This window comes from Haliaeetus albicilla, chromosome 26 (assembly GCF_947461875.1).
Source record: "Haliaeetus albicilla chromosome 26, bHalAlb1.1, whole genome shotgun sequence".
NCBI classification, from domain to species: Eukaryota; Metazoa; Chordata; class Aves; order Accipitriformes; family Accipitridae; genus Haliaeetus; species Haliaeetus albicilla.
The window spans coordinates 5,082,234-5,102,826 of NC_091508.1; the positions used below are offsets into that span (position 1 = coordinate 5,082,234).

The 20,593-nt window shown below is 43.0% G+C and overlaps 1 protein-coding gene across 1 annotated transcript in view; it reads right to left on the reverse strand.

Moving 5' to 3' along the window:
- Positions 1–2,409: 2,409 nt before the first annotated feature.
- NUDT3 (nudix hydrolase 3) overlaps positions 2,410–20,593 on the reverse strand; it is a 32,867-nt gene continuing 14,683 nt past the window's right edge. The window contains exons 3-5 of the mRNA XM_069771022.1: positions 12,775–12,819; positions 11,912–11,996; positions 2,410–10,966 (exon numbers count right to left, since the gene is read on the reverse strand). Coding sequence (XP_069627123.1) covers positions 10,797–10,966; positions 11,912–11,996; positions 12,775–12,819 — 300 coding nt within the window. The 3' untranslated portion in view covers positions 2,410–10,796. The remainder of the gene's footprint in view (positions 10,967–11,911; positions 11,997–12,774; positions 12,820–20,593) is intronic.

Here is a 20,593-nt window from a genome sequence, read left to right on the forward strand (position 1 = left end):
ATGTTGACCCTCCCTGCCCCATACAGTCTTCCCAAACCAGCCACAGCCTCAGCCTTCCTGGCCCCCCCACATTCCCCAAACCCATCCCGGAGGACCATCACCTCCATCCCAGCACCCATCTCGCAGTGGGAGCCGGGGCTTCGGTACCACTGGGGGAGGCAGATCCGGGGGGGTCAGCGCTGGCGAGAGGGGTCTGGGGGAGCCTCGCACCCTGAGCGGGACATCACCCCTGTGTGAGCCGCAGCGGGTTTCCTCGCAGCCCATCTTCATGCCCGAAGGGGCCAGGATCCAGCCAGCACCACTGCAATGGGGAAACGCATGGCAGGGCTGGACCCCCCCAGCCCCTCGCTGCCAGGGCAGGAGCCAGATGAGGCAGTGGGAGCACATCAACACTGCGTGGGCCTCCCACTCCGTCGCTGCCCATCCCCTCCCAGCCAGGCGCTGCCGTACCGCGGCTAAAAATAAAGCCAGCGATTTCTAGGAAAGTTCCTTGGAGAGAGCAAGCGAGCGGGAGCAAGCGTGGGCTGGTGGGAGCGCAGGGCCAGCCCAGCCCAGCCCGGCGTGTGGGGTCCTGGGGGAAGCAGGTTGCCTTGGGAGCAGACCCGGGAGGGTCACCAAGCCCCTCTGCATGGCCAGAGGCAGCCCTGGACACTCACATTATCCCCAAATCCCAGGTGAATATTTTTTCCCCATTCACTGCTGCCCAGAGCATCCAGATGAGTGGAGGCTGGGGCAGCGCAGGGGCTGCTCCTCCCTGGGGAAATCTCCCCATTACTTACCCCCAGCGTGGGGGAAGGATGCCAGGGGGCTAAGAACAGCATCGCCACTCGTCCTGGGGACATGGAACCTTCGTGAGCAGGGTGGGAAGGGTGTCAGACAAGGTGGCAAATTTTTAGCAGGCAATGAGAGCTAGAATGGTCACACGGAGTATTTCTGCTCCAAAACTCGCTGTGAGAGACATCAGCCCCCTCTTCTCCACCGCTCAGCCCCCAGCAGATAATTGGGGACAGCTTTGCTGAGCCACTAAGCTCCCATTTAAGCAGCTAAGCACGAGTGGCTGGATTTCCAGCCAGTGCATCCCTCCGGCTGCTCACCCGGCCAGAAATACCGGGGTGGGGGGGAAAACACTGCTGCCCATCCCCACGGGGGCACAGCCCACTCTGATTCTGCCTTGCCACATGCCCATGAAGGCGTTAACTCCACCGTCAGCAGAGATTAATTTTGCCCTCGGCTCCGCTCTGCAGCTGCGAACGTGAGGGCGTTATGCATGAGCCGGTGTGTTTTCCCTCATTGCGATAATGCAGTGCAGGAGGAGCCCAGTTGCATTCAGATTCCAAAGGGAATTTGCAAAGCGGGGGGCGGGTAAGAGATGGATCTCCAAATCAGGACACATTCACTTTACAGATAAACCTTAAGAGCTCCCATGGTTGTATTTACAGCTGTGATGGGCTGCACATTAGTGGATCCTGCCCAGCATTTTGTTTCACATCCCAAAAGAGGGAGAAACCTCCACCCTGGCTGAGCGAGGGCCAGACCGGAGCCCTGGGAGTTGCATGAAGCTGCTTCACTCTTCCCCAGCCCCAAGGCAAGTCTGCTGCACTGGGGCATCCGCAGAGCCCAGCCCCCAAACTGGGGGGAAACGGGGGCATTTGGGGTAAGGGACAGCTCCGAGGGGCCACATTGGGCACCCAAGGGAAAGTTTTGGGAAAGTGGTCAGACTTCAGTGGAGTGTTTGTGCTCGCACACACATGTAGAGCACAAACACAGGTTATTTGCAAGAACGGGGTCTGAAGCAGCTCATGTTATTTTTCCTCGACCTACGCTGGCACCTCTGAACACGTTTCTCACCGTCTCCAGCCCTCGCTGCTCCCCGCAGCGCGCTCTGCCGAAGGCCGTCACCGCCAGCTCCCGGCGGGTGCTGGTGCTCTCGGTGCAGGCGGCACCCAGCCTCTCCCAGAGCAAGGGGCTATTTCCACATGAAGGGCTCTTGGTAAGGACTTCGTGAAATAGGTGAGCAGCTTTGGAGTCAGGACCACTTCTGTTCCACGAGGCTCTTGGTCAGGACTTGAAACATCTGAGTGAGACTATGCCGTGCCTTAAAATTCACCCCAGTTTTATTGCAGGGTGCCCTCCCCGCTCAGATGAGCCCGTCTCAACACCAGGCTGTTGGTGACATCCCTTCAAATTTTCTCCTCCAGACTGTGAATGTACCAAGGCACTTTAGGGAGGGCTTTCTCCTCCGGTGACACTTCGTTGCCCAGTCTCCAAGAGTGTGAACTTCACATACATGGGTAACAGTGCTGGGAAGAAGAGACCACGCAGCAAGCAGAGCCGTGTGTGAAATACTGGCGTGTTTATTGGTTGGCACTAGATTACAGCCTACACTCTTGTCAAACTTGCATCCACAAATTTTTTTTTAATTTTTTTTTTTAATCTTTTAAAGACAGTGACGACCTCCCCCTCGCACACAATTCAAACAGAGGAAACACTTTGAGAATGGAACCAGACCGCCAGCTGCCATATATCAGCGCAGCTTCACACCATCTCAACATCTGGCTCCAAACACACCCAGACTCATTGTGGAAGAGGGACGGGGGTTTGTAATGACACCAGAGCTGAGCATGGATTGGATAGAGAGCCCTCTGGTCTTTCTGGAAATGCTATGGATGAAAAGGTCAAAATTATGTAGGTATATGCTATACCTGCTAGCCAAGACTAAGCAGGAGCAAGAGAGCACCTGCGTTATTCATACGCTCGAACTAAGATCTGAGCCTCAAGGAAAACAGAATGTGTTTTCTACTGAATGCATTTGACTTTGAACAAATGTGTCGTAAGTAAGAACAAGTCCAAGCCAGTAAGAAAAAGCATCATCTGAAATGCTAGATTTCCAAAGTGCCCTTGTAGTTGTAAAGTGTTTTTGCAAACCATTTCAACTTAATATACCATAAAAAAAAAACACGTTAACTTTACCAGAAGATTAGAAACACAAAGCACTGGAGTGAGGAACAGAAGTCTGCAGCCAGAAAAATAAACCAAAACAGATTACAGGAATTACAAGTCCAAAACCATCTAGAATTCACAGAGAATTGAGTATTTAACTTATGATTCATTGAAAATCACTGAAAATCTCAGGCTTGTTTTAATTCTAGTAAGTTAGCAAGTTTGTTCTCTACATCAGTTTTCCTCCTCCAAACCCACTGACATTTCCATGTGAAAGCTGGGCAGGCAGCAGAGCTTCCACTGAGATATCCCAACCAACACCACCACGTCACACAGGAGCAGGAAACCCCAGGACATCACTCAACACGTGCTGCTGCTGCCATCATTCCCCCCACCCCAGGCCTGGACACTTGAATGACTCAGAAAAGTATCTTTAAGGTTTAAAAAAAAAAACCCAAACAAAAAAAAAACCAAAAAACATTTTCCATAGGGACTGCTCACGGTGGCGCTGCCAAGCAGGAGAGGTCGGTGCAGGTCAGTACCTGGATCAGTATCAAAGTCTTATCCTTGGTCACGAAGGTGAGTTCGAACGTACCAGCTCAGACATGAACAGAAGAGACAGTCAAAGCCCCGCAGCTTTGATCTCGGAGGTATCTCGGTTCGATAAGGAATGGAAAAGCCCAAGGCAGACAGGCTCATACCCACAGACATCCAGCTCGTGCCGCTCGCAGGGTGATGTACCCTGGTTTTTTATCCCACTGCCAGGCACACGCTCTGATGGGGTCTGGGATCCTGCTCTCCCAGCTCGGGGGTGCTGCCAGGGAGTCTCAGGTACAGAGAGTTCTTGAAAAGACTGAGCAGAAAATGCAAAGTGATCGTTCCAGGTCTTCTGATTTAATAAATATAAAATAGGACATACAGGAAGTTCAGCAAACACTCTTGGACCTCCCAAGGTTAATTTCTGAGGCAATTCTAGAGCCAATTTCTCAAGTATAACGTCAAAATTCTCACTTTCCCACCAAAAAAAAAAGAAAAAAAATGAAAAAAAACCCCCTATCAACTAGCACCAAAAAGAGACTTTACAAATCTCCTAAATACATCTTCAATCCAGTTAAGTGTTCTTCTTCACCCATCTACACCTCTCTCAATTATGTACAGACCTCGTGACACTATACCCAGTAAAACACTACACGTATCTACACACCACCTTCCACCACTGAAGCCAAGAGTCCTCTCTAACTGTATTAAATTCATTCTAACACTGAGAAAAGTGAGGATCATATATATATATATATGTATATATGTACGTTATAGTCTCTAACACTGAGACATGATGAGAGCGTACACCAGAAGCAAGGTCACCTGCATCCCCAGGCTGTGATGTAGCCACTAGATGATGCTATCTTATTAAGCAGGAAGAATAGAGCCAGGAGGGAAAACCGAGTCATTTAAAAGCAGGACCAGAGCAGTCGGTGTATTATACACTGTTGTTAAGTATCTTTATAAGATAAAAGCTCTTCACACCTACAAGTGTCTGCAACAACTTCATTTCTCGGTGCAAGTTTGGCTAAAGAGACCGACAGATTTCAATCTTCTCCCGAGAATCGGCACCAGCCATAGCTTCCACTCCAGGAAAGTTAAATATTCAAACCTATCTTTCACAAACTCCCAGATCACCCACATTTGCTTTTACTGGATGCTTTGCACAGGTACAAACATTGCATCTGGCTGTCTGTGCTAGATCTGGGAAGGGAACTGAGGATTCCTGACATTCCCTACCCACAGTTTTAGCCACTGAATACTTCGTGTCTGCACAAGGGAAAAAGCAACACTAGCAGATTCCAATCCCTTTTAATTTTTTATAGTTTGCTTTAAGGCACATTCAAGATCACGCTGAATTAAACTGCCTTCTTGCTCAACAGAAATCTGGGAAATGCACACAATGTCCATCTGCCAAGTAAAAAAGCTGATGTGAATGCTTCAATTGCAGCTCCTTTCCAGCCCCCGAACCAGAGCTCTTACCTTCCTCCATAGCAGCGAGACTGAAGGCCACCATCAGAGGACATGCAGCAGGTTTTTTGGGTGCAGCCCTCCACAGCCACCCATGGGTGAAGGAGCTCTGAAGGACAAGCTCCCCCCCCACCCCGGTAAGGCTCTGCCCCTTCCCCACCAGCATCACTCAGCATTTTTATTTCACAGCACAGCCCTTAGAAGAACACACCTGCCTTGCTAAGCTGGAACCAAATCAACCTAAGAAAGAACTGTGTCCCCAGAACGGCAGAAAAAGGAAACAAATCCCAAAGGATGTATTTTAAAGAGATGCAGAGAGACAGCACATGCATTCACCTGTCCATGCCACCTTCCTACAGCAAAGCAAGGCAAGAGATGTTATCTGAGGAGAGCCCTGGCTGGGCTCCCTTTACCTCTAAATCTAATAGTTTCTTATAGTGTAACATACACAGAACTCAGTTAAATCACAGCAGGCTTACTATCAAGAACCAACAGCCACTCCCAAGTACTTCCTGCATCTTACCGTACTGAACGTACTGAGCAAGGGATGGGGGCAAGAAATAGCAAGACTTCAACGGCCAGATACATTCTCCCCATCTGATCCACGCAGCAGCTTAAAAAAACTCATTATGAAGTGCCCCTCAGTTAAAGCCCATATTTTTATGCCCTTCTATTCAGTTTTAATTACAGTTACTGGCTAATGGAGTTTATCAGTAATACCAGTCTACGACTTCAGCTCTGTTCAACAGCATTAAACACAAGTGAGCTGACCATTAGCAACTTCTGAATTATCTTTTTGCTACAGGTAATGCAACCGCCCTACATTTACTGAACAGCCTCATTCCGACACTCTCTCTTTGGTAGATTCATCTCAAGATATTTCAGTTGTAAAACCACTCAGAAGGCTACGTGCCTTGTTCTGAGAGTTCAAAATCACGAGCAAGTAATATTTACCCTCTCCAGTGCTCATGGCACAGCAGCCAGTGAGAACGACTGCCATCATGTTCTGCACCCTCTCAGCTGTCACTGCCTCAGTCCTAAAGAGTTTTTACAGTTCAAAGTCTAATGCATTTTCAATTTAAAAAAATATCTCTTTTTCAGTTTGCAAAGTAGCCATTAACTCAAAGGAATGTCTTGCCAAATGATATACCTGGAGAGGCAAATGCCAAACCTAGAGAGGCAAATGCCAAACACTCGTACTTCTAAGAAGTCACTGCAGTTCTGAGCAAGGCTTTGCTGAGCTCTGCCAGAGAAGCTCTGGCTAACCCTAAGAAAGCACAAAACATCTCGGCCAGTGCTGATAAGAAGTAGAAATGCTGTGCAAAGATAAAGGAGGTACAAACCTCCCCTGCCTTTGTAACAATACCGAGTTTCTCTATCACCAATAAACTATTGTCTAGAATTAAACAATCCATCTTTGTAAAGAAACCAAGACATCTTTGTGAAGCGACCAAAAGTACTTTAACAGCACTGAATGCCAGATTTCAGGGAGAATGGGAAAAAAACCCCCTTCTTTCACTCTTCTCTAGGCATCTCCGAGGAAAAGGAGTCACCTCTTGGGCCCAGCAGTGTCGTATCACAGCCTCTCACAGCCGGGCAGGAATATCAGCATGCACAGCCCTGCGGCACACCTATTAAATACTGTGGGAAAGCTTCACCAAACAGAAAATGATGTCTTTTAACTGAAAAAAGGTTCTTCCTTTTGAAATGTGCCTTTGAAAAGCCTCAACATAAGCAAAGTCACATTTGAAACCCCAAAACCATCTTAGAGTAACCACTTCAAGACAAAGGTGCTGTACGTTTTCTACCACACGCGATTTCTAAGCTGATATTAACTAATGCACCAAAATCCCTGTTCCACCATACAAAAACCTCATTTGAAAGAGACTTTCTAGAGCCTGATACATACGATTTCAGCTCCACTAAGTTTAATTACACTTGGCACTCTTCTGCAGAGGGACGTCCACCTGCGTCTTGAGTTTTACACATCATTTAAGATCACCAGAAAGGTTCAGGATCTGTCTGACAAATCCTGCTAGAAGAATCAAGCAGCAGTTGCTGGAGACATTTGTACCCCGGGGGTGTCTTCCTTTTTTCCTGCTCCCATGCTGGAGTCAACAAATGCCAGTATACCCGCTACCCAGCATCGGCTTAAACCACCAGCTAACATTTTCCTGCCACAGCAGTAATCTGAGCTGCTCTGTCAAACACTTCCAGTGACAGGGATCCAGATTTTTAAAGTATTTTGAGGTTTAAAAGATCATCGTGCTAAGCAGTGGTATCTAAGCGCTAAATGCACTTCTCTTCTCCCATTAAGGTCTCAAATACGTTTAAAAATCCAGATGGCAGGATGCAACTCCGCTATACGAGGATTTCTAATTTTGACAATACCAGAGGAAGTGAATCAATGTTGAAGAGTGGGAACTGCTCAGAGAACCTCCCTCTGCTGAGCAGCGGGTCTCCCTCTTCCTCTGTCACTCATCATCTTGCAATCCTGAGGTGACACTTAGGTGCATAGAGAAATCCAGTACTCGAGTGTTTCAAGGGCCAATAATTTTCCTCCTCTTCCGTGCTGCAGGCAGACTTGCTTCTTGATGTATCAAGAGTGAGGTGTCCTTGTATGTACCATGAATACATGTATGAAGAGTGGCAAGGGAAAAAGTAATCTTATTAGCGAAATTACCCCTAAGAAGTTGCAGAGGACACTGGAAGTTTTTCACGAGACCCCACGGTTCAGAAGTGTGCCAAAAGGTAATCAACAGTAGCCCCTCTGAGCTGGAGGCTGTGCATCATCAACACGCCCGGCATTTATCCCAAGCTGGATTTCAGAGAACCCAGACAAGCGTCTGAGACCTGCAACTTGAGGGTGACTTGACAAATTTGTTGCAAACTTGCAGGATGTCTAAATGAAGCATTGGTATTCCTCTGTTTTGCCTACAAATACACCAGTGCCAAGTAAGATGGAAGCTATGTTGAAAGCCAAACTAAGAACATTATTCTTCAACAGGTAGCTGAGACACATTGTAATGCTCAATTTAAGGGGTCAGGCTAGACACTACATCGTTTGAGGTAAGAATCACACTATCTCCAACACTAGCTCAATATAGCACCAGTTTTAGCAACGCTGGAAGTCCAAGTCTAATCCTACAGGGTTTTTTAGCAGTTGGTCATGACAGCAGCCCTAAGCAGTTTAATCAAGCAGGCACTAGCCTGTACTGCAAAACCCAGAGTGCACGCCACCCTTTGAACAACTCTTTTGTCACTAATAAAGGTAGTTTGATTGTCGGTCCCAAACCAATTTAACATCATTTTGCATAAAATCGCTTAAACAGCTAGGGCACGCAGCTATACCAGTTACTAGAGAAGAACCTCAGATGCTGAGGAAGAAAGATGGTGCAGGGAGAGACTCAGGTAGCACAGGACTAAGGCCTGTTTTGAAATTTGCATCTGTTGAATAAAGGCTATTTCTACCCCAGGAGCTATTTCCAGTTAAGAAGACGTACTATCAGCCACTCGATGTTACTGTGTTAACAGCATCAATCATGCCACATTAAAACACTTTCTTGGCACAATTTATTTTTCTGACCCAAACAAATAAGCCATTAGCAAGTCATAAACAATATTCTACCCTAAACTGTCAGTTTAACAGCCCTGTAAAAACATTTTTAGTTTAAAAACAAAAGTGTGCATGCTGTTGATATTAAAACTGCAGTTACTCTTTCAGGAGTACCAGCTGTTTTGTTGCAAAGCATTTTCAACATACTAATCTGTACAATAAAGACAAAAACTCAATTGAAGGCAGTAGATGGCTGTGTTAGGTGCCACTCACGGCTTGGTAACGGCAGACTGTCTGAACTTCTTGTACACTTCCAGATACAATATTCAAGCCCTTTTAAGAGTTTGGTTCAGGCCGATCAGCACAGAGTAAGAAAGTATTGTACATTCGTCTCTAAGTTGAAGTGAACTGAACTGGTGTAATTTAGGCTCAATTCCAGATGCTTGGTTTCAAGCTACTTCTTGAATAATGCCTCTCAGCTTTTTCTTATGCATGGTTTTTCATGTTAGCGATCACTGGCACTGCTTTTGGCCTTGCTACTCCACACTGATGAAAGCAAGGAGAACAAGTAAAGGAACAGAATAGGATCTTAAAATGAACAGCTTCTTGCCAAACCAGCAAGGATACCATTCCCCCTTGTCCCAGGCTCCATGGTTATTTCTATCAGATTTTCATATTGTAAGCGCTTCTCGGGAAGAGAGAAAACTCTGGAACAGTGAGTATTTATTAGAATATTTTTTGTTAAATAAAGAGGAGGGGAAAAAAAAAAAAGAAAAAAAAGAGAGTACTGCAGATTTAATTTCACATCTTGGCTATGCTCTGACAAAGGAGAAGTTACTGAATTCAGCAACTACTTCTTGTCCCAAGCCAGGGATTAATTAATGCCCCTCCCAAAACTTGTACCTGTCCCAACCCACCCCCCAGCCCCAACCTTTCCCATTTTATTTCCCAACTAGACAACACTGTTGGCAAATCAAGACAGCATGAAACTTACATCAATAAAAACAACAACAAAAAAAATAATAATGTGAAGCGTGCCAATGCATCAGGGGAACTATCCTATTAAACAGTGTACTTCTCCAACTAGCAATTCTGCTCGGGAGTCAGCTGTACCTTTCATGGAGGGAGAGTTTAAACATTTTGAGCATGCTCCATGGTGCAATTCTAAGTGCTGCAGAACCACAGGACAAGAGATTGAACACCTGAATTTTTCCCCCAGGACTTCTTTTCAGGGACACACATGGTTATCCAACCGAGGGCTCGTGCAGTAACACTCAGTAAGTACAATCCAATGCTTTAGCACAAATTACAAGTATCCAGTTCAGCACGGTATAAGGCATGTGGACAAGAAGAGACATCAGCAGAACGCAGCAGGATCAGCAGAACAGCATTGGTGATTGACGCTCCAGTTTGTCAGACTTTGACCCTACTTTGAATCCCTGATTCCTACCACAGACAATGAAATTCAGTTTCTATCGTAGCATTTCTGAGGCTATTTATTTTTGGCCAAGTGTTAAAAGACCAACTCCTTTTTGTTTCATTTTGATGTAAATGCAGAAACATTGGCAGAAGCTGTAGGAAAAGCAACAGAGCAGCAGGGATGTCTGCAGGTGATCAAAACTCTGCCCTCAACTTCAATTGTCACTGCACTAAATCAGGAGATACTGAATGGGGAGTAAACTGGCCCAGCCACTAGCACTGTCACAGAACGTGTATTTTTTAAAAAACAGAACAAAAGGCAAACAGATTAATTATGAACCCTTCTTTTCAGAAGCAGACCAGGATTAAAAAAATTCCTGCAAAATTAAAATGTTAGATTCTCCATCTAAAAAAAGTTTATACATACGTGCTGAAAGTGACCACCACACAGGTCTGAACAGCACCTTACAGTACAGACTAAGACTTAAAGAGCTGATCTCACATTTGAAGTCTTTTAATTAAAAAAAAAAAAAAAGTGGCTATGGCTGGGATGACACAAATGGGACACTTCAGAACACAAGGCAGAGGCGAAACTGGCAGCCTCGCTCGCCAGGCCATGGAAGCGGTGTAACGGGAAAGGGGCACTTCATGCACAAAATGTATTTTACAAAATACATATCCAAAAAAGCAAAAAAAGCCAACAAAAAAAAATCCCACCTTGCACTAAATTGCAGCACTCTTAACACTTGCTCTGCCACAGGCTGCTGCCCATGCCTTGTTTGATAGAGGAGGCATGTGAAAAAGGGGAGGGGGGAGGGAAATCCACGTTTCAGTCTATTTTTCAAGATTTCTCTCATAGGGACGTCTTCAGTCATCTGATGTCAGACACAGAGCTCTCAGAGTATGTCGTGGTCATGACAGGAGTGCCGTTGTTTGCCAAACAACCTTGCCTCAAGGTTTCAAAATATGAGGCCTGCACTGGTTTATGATACTGCAGAACTTTTATGGCATCTTCTATCTTAAACCATTCCCTTTTCCTTCCTGTGGGTAAAAAGAAAAATCAGTAGATGCAACAAAACGATGTTATCCTTTCTATGTTTAAATGTTACTGTTGATTAGCTTTCCATCATTATCATGTGCACTAATGCTGCAAGAATAATTTCACTATGTGGCAAAGTGTCAGTTCGAGAGACACAGGGAAATTTTCTCTCAGGATTCTCTGATCTCGAGGGCCACCTACTCCAAACACCACACTGATGGCTCCTCTATCCCCACGACACGTATCTGTTTACGGCAGTACATCCACTATGCAAACATTTGGTCTTGCATTTCCCAATTAAAAAAAAACCAAAACAAAACCACAAACCAAACACATTTATTTTGCTATTTCTGCAATTGCTATTCGAGGCAGATACTCATTTTAAGACAGCCCACATCGACACACACCATCACCCAATTTCCATCAATTTGCAAGCGAACCTCAATTTTTGGTGGACAGCACTCATTTCTTACTCTTTCCGTAAAACCTCTTCTGAACACAGCCTGAGGAAAGTCAAGTTACAGGTGCTACAGTGCTACTGATAAACCTCATGCAGAACACCACATTCATTTTCATTTGGGAATCCAATTTAAACACAAAGATTTCAAAAGATAATGGGGAATGATTAATCCACACTGCCCACATATATTTTCTTCTAGTCTTAGAAAGGACAGCTCTTCATGCTCTTTGCTTAGTATCTTAAAGCGCAAGAAATAAATACAAAATTGCTGTAGAGGCAGCTGTACAGCTGAATTGACTTCTCTTGGGCCACAGAGGTTACAAAAGCATCAATTTGACCGCAATTTTTCTTCCCAAGCAACCAATGGACACACCACTACAATTTTTCTCAACAACTCTCACAAGGATTCCAGCTCCCAGAGGGATGCTAAGCTGACGTGTTTTGTCTGCATCCAACCAGTTAATGCTAGCAAGCACAAAGAGCTTACCAATATTGACAGAGTCCTCCCAGTCTTCCAACACTTCTGTGACAATAAGTACGTAAACATAAGTCCTGTGTTTCCTGTCCCGATTCTAGAAGGCAAAGGGAACAGAATAACAACAAAGCTATCAAGGGAAAAAAGGCAGGTAAGCACATGGCGACTACAAGTTGCAAGCTGCTTCACTATGATGCTGCAGTACCTTATGCGCAGTTTCTCTCATATTATAGCTCATTCTTAGCTATTAAACATTGTTGCGTTTTAAATGAGAGGTCTGAAAGTATTAATAGGGACTGCAGCCAAAAAGTCTAGTCCGGTAAGGCAGCATTTGGTGGATGGATACGCTTATAAATCAGTTCCTCAGCTGGAAAAAACAACACAGGAAAAATTTTTATCTATTTCATGCAACTCTGAAATAGTGAAAAAACAACCGCAAAAAGAGCTGTATCTGGTACCTGTTGACTGCATCTCACTAGTACTCATCAGGTGTTACTGCACCCCTAATAGGAGCGCAGACGCTTCACCATATTGCAGAGGCCGGTTTGGCAACGGGTGACAGCAGGTGCTGAAGAACAAAGGAGAGCCACTGCTCCCCAGCTGGTGGGCGGCCCTTTTTAGCAGCAAGAAAGGTATGAAGGCACTGAGTATATTCACTGCTACGCTGGCTTATCACTCATGATTTCAACAGAAGTGGAAATTGCAGATGATCAATATCACTGAAAGGATCAGCACGCATTTTTATTTAAATGGGGAGTTCCAAGTTTTCCTTCAAACAAGTTATATAGCTTCCTGCACAACAAATTAGGAAGTGATTTTTACTCCAAGACAATTTTTTGCATCAAAATTTCAAAGCCTCAATATCTGAAACTTACCTCAAAAATTCCCACTAATCTTCCTAATGTCCCTTTCACTCCAGCCTATGAAAAGTTCAAAGAGAAAAAAAAAAACACACTTTAACAACAGGTCAGTACTTATTTCCTTACTTGTTACGCAGGAGCAGTTCCTTTAGAACAAGAAGCAAATGCTGTAAAATTCTGTTAATCTGAAAACAACAAGAAAAATGACACAAACATATCACGAACTCTAACCATACATGCATTCCCAGAAATTTTTTCTTCTTTTTCTATATTGAAACCATTTTTAATTCGATCTGGAGGAAAAAATTATTCATTGAGTTACTAATTGCGTACCAATATACCCTGAATGACAAGAATCTCCTCTAAAGGTTATTATAGTCTAAGCATGGATAAAATTTGCTTTGGGGTTTAGCAGTTTTACCTTGTTAATATTATAGCTTAAGAAAGTAACTTTAAAGTGTGTATAAAACATCCACTCACACCATCAAAGCAACATGACAGCTACCAGGTATTTCAGGGATGTCTTGCAAACATTTGAAGGAAGCTAATATAAATATAAAATACTTCCAATGTTGCAAAGTGGCCTCCGCAACAGGAACAAGACTATTTTTGATATAACACAAAACACAGATGCGCACTGAAAGAAGACTTTTGAATCAAGCACAGACACAAATCAAGAGAAGATCTAAGCAACAGTTTTGTCTTCAATTTGAATACTACTGAGGATCTACCCACTTTATCTCATTTGCTGTCACTTTTTATACATCCACTCATCGCTGTGGCTCAGTCACTTTCTCAAAGTGCTGTTTCTCGCCTCTGCTCTCTGGTGTTGCATCATGCATGCGTGCATGCAAAATGCCATCCCACTCTCCTGCCCCCAGACCTCTCCCTTTTTCCCAATAATTTACATTCCCTTCTTTTTACGACTGTAAATGGTTGGAACTCAAGTGCTACAGACAAGATGAGATTTTGCTCCATGACTTAATTGGTCCGAAACAACACACAGAATCTGGCATACAACCCAGCCACGTTTGGAAGGTAAATTCGGCTGCCGTCTCTGGCAGCTGGAACACATCCTAAACAGTTCAGGAAAACAGTGCCTCTGTTCTTGCAGCTGAGATATATAGATCTGATTATGTCAGGCTTTTTTTTTTTTTTAAATTTTCAAATGTTTGGGTGAGGCCAACTAAATATTTAATGGCAAGACAAATTCTCTGAGTGGCTGAGATACAGTTTCCCTGCTTGCTCACCAGTTGCTGTACAGTCATATGCTTTTAGAAAGGAAGAACTTTTATTAATTAAAATATTTTACTGGTTAAGTTCCCAGCCTACTAAGTGGGCACACACACAGATACCAAACAACACAGCCAGAGCACACCTCACTATTGCTTCTAATGATAGCTGATGGCAGAACTGCCCCAAGAGAAAAGGATTTGTAGCTCCCCCTACTACAAGCATTCACAGAAATCTATTTCTTTCTGTAACATGCTCCCTGACCTCTACTTCTAGGAAGGAGCTTTTCAACTGAATCTTTTATGTTGGTTTTGGATGCAAAATTTATTGTCTCATCAGTATTTCTGACATTCTGCTCAGTTCATAGGTGGACCACTGACTATTAACCACAAGGCTATTTCTGGAGTCAAATAGCAATTCCATGAAGGTCAATGTACGCGTGTATGCGCACACCAGCATGGCTAGGACAGATAACTGGTTTTGACCTTTGCAGATGAGTGATTTTACCTCATCTGCAAAACTGTTGCTGCTAACCTGGACTAATCTCTCTCAGAAGTGAGCTGGAAGGCAAATACTTCAGATGAATTTCATTCAAAGAACTCCTTCAGCAGCCTCGAACAGTGGGCGCTTTTTTTTTTTTTTTTTGATAAGCAACCATATCAATCAGCCAGCAATAACAAACACAAGGCTTCCACCTTCACAACATGCATAAATATATTAAAAGGTGAAGTGTAATCAAATGTTTCAGGCAAATAACTGTCTTAAGCCAATTTTCTTCTCTTGTTCCTGGAGAAGGCTATCAAATTTCTGCTCTCCTTACTTACCTGCAGAGGCACTGAATCAAAAGCCAGGGATGTTGTTGTGATGGTTTAGCGAACTCTCAAGCCTGACTAGAAACAAATTTATCTCCAGGCAACTAGCCAGCCTGGAAACTAAGCATGAATACTGCATGACCAGCCTTCCAAGCAGTTTGTCCCCAGCTCTAAAATTGTGCTTGAAATAATACAGACAGGTGAGGAGCCTTTCCTTCTGTTCTGGTTAAACACAGGCGATGGAAATAAGGCTCTGTCTACAAACTAGGATCCTTCTTTGTTCTGCCTAGTCTTATTCACCCAAAAAGGCACAACAAGCGATGCCAAGACAAACATGCACTGTAGGAAAATCACATTGAATTATCATCAGACAACTCGAAAAAGTGCTAAGGTTTTCTTCACATATTAATTTATCACATGCAGTAGTAAATGGTGACATAAATTAATGGTTTGATTCAAACAAATATTGGGCTGATTTTATAAAGCAAAGCACAACCACCATTACATCCTGGAGTCTGATGGCGCTCTCATCCCATTTTACTGGTATAGTGGATTTTAAAGACAACATATAGGACATCCAACACAGATCAACTGGATTGTTATACACCTATTTTTGATAAAGCACTTAATTTACACACAAATAGGAAAGTCATAGTCTCTGTACAATCACATAGTTTGTTTGATGGAACAAACAAACGTGGAAGCGGAATTCACAGTCTCACACAAGTTTCTAACATAAAAGTTGCCCAAGACATCCAAGAAAATAATCTATGGCTGTTATCACTAACAAAACAAGGAGATAACAAGCAACAAAACCACCAGGCTCCTCTTTGGGCAAGCTCCATACCTCTTGCTTTCCTGTGGGCCAACCCCTCAGCACCCTCCTGACTCATCCTCAACTGCAGGACAGTGAGCATTTTCTTGGAAAGTTAAAAGCACAGTCACAGGCTCATTCAGGATTGAAGCTGGATCTAAATCTTAATTTGCACCAGATGACTCAGGAATTTTCTCCTTGGTAGTAAATGGATTGAGAATCCTCCGCCCTCATGGACCACAATAGTAAGTGTCTGGCAGAGACGGCACAATTTATTTGGGCACATGTTCCCCCACCAAGCATTAGAAGTGCTGCACAGGGAGCCTGTACTGCAATCCTCAAAATACATGCATGTCCTAGGAGGACACTATTAAACCTATCTACAAGGGGTAGGAGAGCACCAGCACCAACTGTTCCATCTGCAGGTGTGAAAATAAAGCAAATCAATCAAACGACAGTATTTCCCAGGAAGAGGCACACGCAGGCATAAAAGAGGACAGACAGAGCTTGCAAAATTAGCTTCTTTTTCACTGCTCTGCAGATCCAAATCAGTTTCCAATGTCCGAGATAGTCCTCGCTGCAGGAAAAGATGGATCTGGCAAGAGTGCATCGATGTCACAGCAACAGCCAGCTGCCCCAAAAGAGCACACAACTTCAAACCGCTGCTGCACGCCCGGAGGGGTGGGCTGGGCATTCAGGACAAGGAACAAGAATCTGGAGGAAATGAAGCTTTACTAGTTCTGCTGCTCATGGAACAACTTGTTTTAATAAAGAAAAATTACTGAAGACATCCAAGAACAGCAGGTTCAGGTTTCAAAGCTGAAAATAAGTTCGGGTCAGATGCAAAAAGCAGCCTGCAGCAACACCATCTGTTCCTAGGGACAGCTTTTATTTCCTTCCATCTGAGCTAAGGAAAATGTGGGTTGGAATTTCAGCTATTTTACTTTGCTCTATTAGGCTCAAAGCCTGCATCTACTACAGATTACTGCTGGGCAAGAGGACTGTGGTAAAACACCCAAATCTTTGCTCTAATACTTGCAAGTACTGAAGGTAGTAAATCACACCCATGAAGACTGCTAGCTTAGACAAGTTCTAAAGACGTCAATTACAGACCTGCTAGGCAAATTTTCTTGCTGTCTCTACTGTGTCTCAAAGAGGGTTATACTTACTCATCTAATTCTTTACTGCATTACAACCAATACATGCTTTTACATTTGTGAAATAGAAATTAAATACCATGACAGAGCAAAGAACTTCAAGACATTGCACTCATTTTTATGAAGTCTGAGTACACAGGGTAACAGATAGTAGTGAACTTGGTCCACTATTTGCGCTGAATATTACTAAATCTAGGAAGAGTTCAACACCATCATCTCAATCATTCATCCACAGTCCCTGCAATATTAAAAAAAAAAAGTCTTCCTATTTTAGCACTGAAGATATCAATATTCATATCCTAAATCACTAACAAAATACGTGAAACAGAAAAGATTATTTATAAAGCATGTTTAAGAGGGGGAAAAAAAAAAAAAAAAAAAGACGTCTAGCAACCAGATCAAAGTACTATCACAATGGACTATTTTTGATATTGGCATCAATTGCCTCTTTGATCACAGATCAAGCACAACTTATCTGGCTTTTGATTCCCATGAAGAAAGCACGAGTAACACTCCCTTAATTTTATAGAACTTGACATTTACTAAGTATTTAAAGGTCAGGATGTGAAAGATGCTCTTAAGTGCAAAATGAAATGCCTTTGGGTTTAACAGATGAGTGTGGAGGCTGTTTTTCAAAGTCACTCTATAATAAGTTTAATTTAAGACATCTATTTCTAAAACATGTTCTTCACCAGTTGCTCACACCCATAAAAAAACCCTTCTTTCTAACGTAAAATTAATTTGGGGGAGAAAATGCAACAGCAAAAAAATCCAAGAATGAAGAAGCAAAAAAAACCCAAACCTAAATTGGCGCTAATGACTGTTTCAAAAGGGCACAACATTTTTCTAGAAGGTGAACCTTAGAATGTACCTGGAATTTACAGCTGTCTAAGACTGACTACATCATTTTTCAACAAACTGTCAGAAAAAAGTGGTTTTATTCTGAAAAGGCTGCTCTCATTCAGAGCTAACATGCTTGCCTACTGCTACTTTGCCTCAAAACAATGCCCAAGAACTCAAGTCACTTCAAATTTTATGCAGACGACAGCAAGCATGACAAGTGTTGGTACCTGTCTACTTTAATACTTCTGCTGGTACAGATTAATATAGATAAGGACTATCTCAAACTAGGACAAGGACTTCTAACTCAAACTGGGACAGAAGGATCACAGGTTTCACTCAGAATCAGCATTTCCTTTTCGTAACAGTCTTCTAAAATTTTGAAAATCAGAAAGAGGGATAAGTCAGATTTCTTTACGTGACAATTATTCCAGCAATAACATGGATAAAAACTCAAAACACATATGTGGTAAAATTAAAACAGTGAATACAGAAGTTAAAAATCTTAGTTTAGGGAAGCATAGTTTAAAAAGAAAATGCATACCATGCAAGAAAGAATGAATTGAGAAAAATGAGCCTATTGTCATCTTCAAAGACCACAAGCAACTGAAAGGGTAATGAGCCTTTACAGCTCTTCCAACTGTCTCTTATTAAAATGGAAAAGGCATACCAAAGTCAGCGAAAGTAAGTCCACATATTTCTTCCACAACTTTGACCACCATGCAAACCACCTTCTTTTAGGATAAAAATTACTTTGTGCTCATTGACATGGAGGAAACCGGATTTTCCCTCTCCCAACACAAGCAGCAGACTCTACCTGCTCAGCTAACATCTTGTTTCCTTGCAAGTGAAAGACATGCCTCTCCCAGGAGAGAAGCAAAGACATCAAACCTACTCAGAAATCAGCCTCAGCTACAACCTACCTGAAAAAGCTCAGATTCACATGAAAGGATGAACAAGGATTACCAGCTAGCATGCACACCACTTGCTCAGCAGTCTCGTAAAACACCTCCTCTGCCGAATCAATAGCACAAGCCAGGAAACTGGATGCACAAGTCCTTTACAGCTGTAATATAACAAACATTCCCCTCCCGCATGCACATTCCCCAGCAGCATTTTACAGTAAACAGCTCGCTGAGCTCAAGACAGTTGATGTACATTATAATTTTGTATGCAGATTGTAAGCAGTGTACTGGAACACAAACCTGTTTGAGGAAGGCCTCACACACCTAAAAGCACACTTGTGTTTTCTACCTGTGTCAGCTAGCAGCTACCTGTGTAGAAGTACTCAAGTAATTTTATACACATGACAGGCTGCTCTTCTGCAGATGGCTTTTAGGAAAGCCTTTATCATAACAGCATCTGATAGCTCCATTTCAGATTCCCACCCTGCATTCGCATCAAACACTATTAGGTGTCCTCGAGGTTAGCTGTTGGGGTAATCCTGCTGCTTTTGGAGTTCTTGATGTTTACTGTTTGTTGAGCGGCATTCAAGCAGATAGGTGCTTCGCTGGGAATGACTCAACCCTGCCAGGCTGCCACAGTTTGAATTACATTCTCATTCGGCACCGGTCCACGTGAGCGAGGGAACACCAGCTGAGCGAGAGGGGATTATCTCAGCCAGCCCAAACCAGTTTCTTCACTGCAGACTGAGCCCATGCCAAGGCTTCCTTTCAGCCACCGAGCTGTCATGGAAAGAGAGCGACTCTTCCAAGGCGCTGTGCTGCCCGAGGAAGGGAGGGTCGATACAGATTTATTTTAAGGATTTGAAAGGCAAAGCCATGCATCTCCTGAATGAACCCTTGACTTCTGCATCAAATAACTTAATTATTAATAACGATTGGGTTGTAAAGCAGGAGTCTGCAGCTAAAAATATTTCTATTGTTCTGGTTAAACTCACTTTGGCTTGTAATGTGTTTGAAAGATCACCGAGTTACTAAAAAAGCAGGAGCTGTATTACAAGCTGAAAACAAAATTTGCAAGCAGCAATCCCCAGTACTAGAGGGACCTAAAGACACTTTAAAAAAACAAGCTTTGACTGTATTATCTTTCATCTCTTTCTGATAAACTGCTAGATTATAAAAACATCTGAAGAGAAACACACAACTCAGGAACTACCACATTAGATTAGTCCAAAGGCCCAAATATTCAGCATTTTGTTAGAAAACAACAAATACTTCCAAATACTTCAGAGAAAAACCTTCATAAACCAGACAAATAAAGCAACTACTGCAGAAGCTTCCTCCCAAGTCACATCAATTAGCTCTTGATTTCTGTTCTGCAGCACAAAGATTTATAACCCTCTTGAAAGCATTTTTAATCCTGCCTTATATAACTGTGAACCTACTTGGTCATCCATATATAATCATTTAATCATTTATGAATCCAAGCATCTCTCCAATTTGATACTATTCAGAAGTGAATTCTAAAGACATGCTTTATATACAGCATAGCCAACTGCCATTTGCTTTCTTTAAATTCCTTATGAAGAATAAAATTGCTCTTCCAACTTCAAGAGAAAAACATGCCTCCTCCATACAGATCACCAATCTGTGTTTGATCTGCTGTTTGATCTCCTTTCTGAAATAGCTTCAAGTAACAGAAACATGAACACATTAGGAATTATTGCTTCTAACTCTCACAATCAATTTCTCTTATTCACATAAAACTCAAAACATGTACTAGACCAAAACATATTGAGGTCCCTATATTTGGAGTGTCTTTAGTGGCTCATAAGGTCTTATTTCTACCTCCTACTAAAGTATTAGATAGCTCCACAGAAGCACAGCTGTTTTTTTGAAGTTCCCTTAAGAAACTGTTCTTCATACAGAGAGAACAAAAGAAAGTATCGGCGTATGTACTGAAATGACCATAGCTTAATTTTATGTATTTTCAGTTAAAGGTATCAGGCGAGGAAAAGTTCATTCCAACTGAAAGCCTTAATTACATTCCTATGCTATCTTTATTTAGGACTCCAG